Raw genomic sequence first — 6231 nt, 5'->3', positions numbered from 1 at the left:
TTTTTTATAAATAAAAATAAAAGAAGTACATAGAATAGGATGTGAAAATAAAACGCTAGTGTTAGAAAACAGGTAGATAAAATAGAAATAGAATAGAAAGTGCTAGTGTTAGAGGGTCAAGTTTTCTGTATATAATCAATAAAAGAAAAATAAGTAGATAGAATAGAAATAGAATTGATAGTGTTAGTATTAGAGAATCATGTTTTTAATAAACAAAAAGAAGTAAATAGAATTATTAGTGTTAGTGTTAGAGGGTCACGGTTTTTTGTATATAATAAATAAAAAGAAAACAAGTAGATAAAATAGAAAAAGAACAGAAAATGCTAGTGTTGGTGGTTTTTAATAAATAAAATAAAATTAAATAGAATAGAAATAGAATTGATAGTGTTAATGTTAGAGGGTTATGTTTTTTATAAACAAAAAGAAAATAAAATAAGATAAATAGAAATAGAATAGAAAGGGTCAGTCTTAGAGGGTCAGGTTTTTTAATAAATTAAAAGAAACGTAAATAGAATAGAAACAGAATAGAGAGTGCTAGTGTTAGAGGGTCACGTTTTTTTTATAATAAAAGAAAACAAGTAGATAAAATAGTAATAGAATAGAGTGTTATTTTAGAGGGGCAAGTTTTTAATTAAAATGAAAGTATACCGAATAGAATAGAATAGACTAGAGAGTGCTAGTGTAAGAGGGTCAGGTTTTTTATAATAAATAAAAAATAACTAGTAGATAGAATAGAAATAGAATAGATAGTGTTAGATGGTCAAGGTTTTTTATAATAAATAAAAGAAAACTAATAGAATAGAAATAGAATGGATAGTGTTAGTGTTAGTGTTAGAGGGTCAAGTTTTTAATAAATAAAAAAAGAAATAAATAGAATAGAATAGAGAGTGTTATTTTTAGAGGGTCAAGTTTTTAATTAATAAAAAGAAACGTAAACAGCATCGAAATAGAGAGGGTCAAGTTTTTTAATAAATAAAAGAAAACTAATAATAGAATAGAAATAGAATCAATAGTATTAGAGGGTCAATTTTTTATAATAAATAAAAGAAAATAAGTAGATAGAATATAAATAAAACTGTTAGTTTTAAAGGGTCAAGTTTTTTTATAAATAAAAAATAAAATTAAATTGAATAGAAATGGAATAGAGAATGTTAGTGTTAGAGGGTCAAGTTTTTAAAAATAATTAAAGGAAAACGAGTAGATAAAATAGAAATATAATGTAGAGTTTTAATGTTAAAGGGTCACGTTGTTTGTATATTAAAAAAATAGAATAAAAAATAGAATAGAGAGTGCTAATGTTAGAGGGTCACGTTGTTTGGATAATAAATAAAAATAAATAAAATAGAAATGGAATAGAGAATTCTAGGGTAAGTCAAGTTTTGTACATAATAAAAAAGAAAACAAGTAGATTGAATAGAAATACAATAGAGAGTGTTAATGTTAGAGGGTCACATTGTTTGTAAAATAAAAAAAAATACAATAGAAATTGAATAGAGAATTCTAGGGTTAGAGGGTCACATTTTGTTCTAATAAATAAAAGAAAATAAGTAGATAGAATAGAAATAGAATAGATAGTGTTAGTGTCAGAGGGTCAAGCGTAGATGGAAGAGATGTGTCTTCAGACGTTTCTTGAGAACAGCTAAAGACTAAGCTGCTCAGATCTTATATCACCCTGATATTGATTTTTTTTTTATATATCATTTATTAGCACTTATTATAAGACTACTTACTGAATAAATAAATATGTGGGCATGAAATATTTTTTTTTGAGATTAAATCACTTTATTATTTGCGAAGAAAGAAGACTACTTAAGAAACGGATTGCCAATGACAAACATCAGTTCTACAGTTTAATAACTGACTAATCAGAGTCATGTATTCAAGAGAGCTGTGTAATAAAATATGTAAATAAAACATTTGAGAAAAGATTGCTCTTTTACTTTTATATGATGTGTTGTATTGCAAAAATCTTGCCTAGTGAGTTCTCTGGGTGTTGTGTATTTATTTAGGTGATTTGCTCTTAATAATACATATGCGTAGCGTTCATTAAGAGCGGCCATTTGTGAATCATATTCTCTCATAATTGTCCATCCTCATTTTACAGTATTTAATAGGATTCAAAATGTTTACAAAGGATTGGCTAACAGCTCGTAACTAACAATCAATTATCCGGCTCTGCTGAAGAGGGCTTAATGAACGCTGCGCTAATTATCCAATCTAGAGCCATTAGTTCCTTGTCAGCCTCTGGCAATTGTCTAATTGGTGGCTGCGATGTGGCTTCCAGATGAACCTCGGCCAGTGAAGCAGCGGCGAGCTCGGGCCAACTACAGCAGCTGGCAGCTGGAGGAGCTGGAGAAGGCCTTCGAGAGCACACACTACCCAGACGTCTTCATGAGAGAAGCCCTGGCCCTCAGACTGGACCTCATAGAGGCCAGAGTGCAGGTTGATTGTTATTACTATTTCAGTGGTACTACATTTGCAGCATTGTTCTTCTTTAAAGTGCTGTTTTGTCTCTAACATTTTCAGTGAGGAAATGCTATAGTGACCATTTAGAAACTTCTAAATAATAATAATAATAATTCATGTATTTTAGATTTTTTTCATTTTTATATTTTTTTGAAGTCAAATAAATTTGGAAAAAAGTGGATTTTTTTAAATAAAGAGTTTTAAATTTTCTAGATATTTTCTTAATGAGTCTTTTTTACTAAACATTCTTAAAATAGAGAAATCTACTTGAGACAAACTGTAAAAGGACAAAAACACTGGGGTTATTTTCTTAATTAATTTATTTTTTATTTATATTGTTTTCTACTAAAATATATGAAATGTACTTTACAAGACAAATTGAAAAGAGGTAAAACTGTTTAGATTCTCTTAATGAGTTTTGATTTTTCTAATGATTTTCTTAATGAGTAATTTTTTTTATTAAAAAATATTAAAATCTTGAGAAGCAAAACGGGGAAAAAAAGTTAGATTTTCTTAATGAGTGTTTTTAAACTAATAATTTTTTAAAATTAGAGAAATCGACAAACTGTAAACTAAAACTAAACTAAAAATGTATATGAATGTATATGAATTTTACAAAAAAAAAAAACTATTTAGATTTTCTTAATGAGTTTTGATTTCCCTAAGGTTTATATTAAAATAAGATAAATCCTGAGAAGTAAAACTGAAAAAAAAAAAATTAATTAGTTTCTAATTATTTTCTTAATGAGCCTTTTTTTCCTACTACAAATTCTTAAAATAAGAGAAATTTACCTTAAAAGTAAACTGTAAAAGGAAAAAAAAAATCGATTTTCTTAATAAATTTAACATTTTTTGAATGACTCTCAAGTTATTTATTTATTTATTTATTTTAACCAAAAATATATGAAATTTACTTTACAAGAACAATTTTTAAAAAAGAGAGAAAAAATTGTTAGATTTTCTCAATGAGTGATTTTTTGTCCTATTTAGAAAAAAATATATTAAAAAAATAGAAATCTTGAGAAGCAAAACTGGAAAAAGAAAAAAATATTTTTTCTTAATGAGTTTTTATTTTCCTAATTATTTTCTTAATGAGTCTTTTTTCTACTAAAAATTCTTAAAATTAGAGAAATCTACTTAAGGGGTGAACTGTAAAAGAAAAAAAAACATTTAGATTTTCTTAATAAATTATATATATATATATATATTTAATTTTCTTAAGTTATTTTTTATATTCCTGCAAAAAAATATATGAAATTTACTGTTGAAAGTTGAAAAGAGGAAAAAAAACAACAGATTTTCTTGACGAGTTTTGATTTTTTCCTAATGATTTTCTTAATGAGTGATTTTTTTCTATTAAAAAAATTTAAATGAGAGAAATCTTGAGAAGCAAAACTGGGGGAAAATTTTGATTTTCTTAATGATGTTTTTAAAAAATATATTTTTGTTTTTTTTCCCACTAACAATTCTTAAAAAATAAAAACTTGAGAAGCAAACTGCAAAATGAGACCGATATCAATACTAATACTGCGATAATCGGCATAATTTAATCTAACACACAGTAAAAATAACTATATCTTTTCCCTTTGTTCCCGTAGGTGTGGTTCCAAAACCGCAGAGCTAAAATGCGCAGACAGATGAAGCTCCAGAGCCAGGCAGGAGAGCAGTGTGGCCGGCGTGACAGTGACGACAGACAGGTGGAGTCGTCGGGCAGGAGCACAGCTCCAGATCTCCACAGCAGCAGCAGCAGCCCAGGCTGGGACAGGAAACAGGAGCGAGGAAGCCCCACTTGGTCCAAATCATCAGCTATACACAGCCCAGTAAGTGACATGCTCCAGCGGGCGAAAGATCAGGAGGGGTCAGAGTTGCACAGTCCGGAGGACTTCCGCTGCTGTAGCATTGCCAAACTGAGGGCAAAGGCCAGAGACTATGAGGCAGAGATCCACAGCACTGTGGCCAAGGCCAGCAGAGAGCGGCAGATGAAGACACAGGTATCTGCCGCAGGCCTGGACAGAGACTGAAACAGATGCAGCCATTATACATTACCTCAGCATCACACAGGACACATTAGAAATCCCATTCAATTCATTATTTATTATTATGCACAATTACACAATGTGACTGAGAGCAGCAAAATGCAAATTTCTTCACTCTATTCACCTTTTTCTTCAACACGGAAGTAATCTTATGGGTGAGACTTCTGGTTCATTAACGAGAAGAATAACAACGTGTAGTAAACGGTAAAACTGTTTGCACTACAAACCAGTGTGCTCATAATTAGGATAATACATTAAAATGGTAAGACACACCAATTTGCAATATCAAGCAGCAAAGCAAGCTGTTTTGTACAGCTAAAAATAGCTGGACGTGGATGAGACCGGAAGCCAGACCCATAAAATTTACAAATGGTTCGTTCAATTGATTCAAAGATTCGAAAAGGTCCGTTTCTCCCATCACTAGCCTAAAGCGCCATCTGCTGTCAAAAATCAAGCTCAGAATCGATTCCATAGATATTATCAAATCAAACTGATTTATCCTCGCACCCCATTTTTGCTTCTTAGATCGTCACAATGTCATGTATTATCTGTGAAACCACTGAATCTGGGGTTCTCAGAAGCAGAAGTTATCACAGTTGGGTAAGATGTATATATTTTTGGTGTGTTCCCATTAACCCTAATAGCAAAAGAAAAATCCATGACAGTGTTTCAATGACTAAACAAACAAGGCAAAAAAAAAAAAAAAAAAAAAAAACAAGAAGAGAGAAAGATGTCACATTTGCCATTATTCCCTCAGTAGTTGTGTTAGAAACACATAGCAGTGTTAACTGTAAATATAGTGTAAATATAGTAGAAAGTACAGTGTTATAATTGTACATTACATTTACAAACTCTATATTTACAATGTTAATATCTATGGAAACACATCTTCATATTCTGTGAAAAGGGTTACTTTTTTTCTAGTTTAATTGTGTTTGGTTGGTAGCACTGTAAGTATGATGTAAAAATGCAAATGTCCAAACTAAATTTCATTTACTTTTTTTTTTTTTTAAACAAATGTGAAGTTATAGGTATCTACTCTTAGAATTATCCATTTTTAAGTGTGTTTTGTTTTCATATTAGTATTTTAAATGTTCTTTAAAGGGTTAGTTAGCCCATGATTTACTCACACTCAAGGCATCCTAGATGTATTCGACTTCCTTCTTTCAGACGAATCCAATCTGAGTTATATAAAAAAAAAATGCCTGGCTCTTCCAAGCTTTATAATGGGAGTGGGTGGGTGTTTTTGTACAACAGTCCAAAAAGAAGTCCAATAAAGTGCATCCATCCACACAGCCCCAGGGTAGTGAATAAAAGCCTCCGGTAGAGAATCAATGCATTTTTGTAAGAAAAATATCCATATTTAAAACATTTTTCTTTACAAATCCTCGTTTTGTATTTCTAATTTGCCATGTACCATGTGAGGCACTTTATTGGACTTTGTTTGGATTGTTGAACAAAAACACCCACCCACTGCCATTATAAAGCTTTTTCAATATAACTCAGATTGTATTCGTCTGAAAGAAGGAAGTCATATACATCTAGAATGCCTTGAGGGTGAGTAAATCATGGGCTAATTTTCATTTTTGAGTGAACTAACCCTTCAATTATGATTAGCTGCAATTTATAAACAGCCTTTACAACAAAATGTAAAACATTTTTTTGAGGTGGCTTCTTTTGCTTTCGCTTTACCGTTAGGCAACAGTGTTTTCTCAAATGTTGTTGGACT

The 6231-nt window shown here is 30.3% G+C and overlaps 1 protein-coding gene across 1 annotated transcript in view; it reads left to right on the top strand.

Annotated features, from left to right (window-relative positions):
• The window catches only part of LOC141300834 (uncharacterized), a 6156-nt gene extending 1056 nt beyond the window's left edge, over positions 1 to 5100 (top strand). Inside the window, 2 exon segments of the mRNA XM_073831158.1 lie at positions 2285 to 2442; positions 4065 to 5100. Of these exon segments, the coding sequence (XP_073687259.1) occupies positions 2285 to 2442; positions 4065 to 4487 (581 nt within the window). The 3' untranslated portion in view covers positions 4488 to 5100.
• Positions 5101 to 6231: the final 1131 nt, after the last annotated feature.

This window comes from Garra rufa, chromosome 1 (assembly GCF_049309525.1).
Source record: "Garra rufa chromosome 1, GarRuf1.0, whole genome shotgun sequence".
Classification (NCBI taxonomy): Eukaryota; Metazoa; Chordata; class Actinopteri; order Cypriniformes; family Cyprinidae; genus Garra; species Garra rufa.
This window is presented reverse-complemented; position numbering and strand designations above follow the sequence as displayed.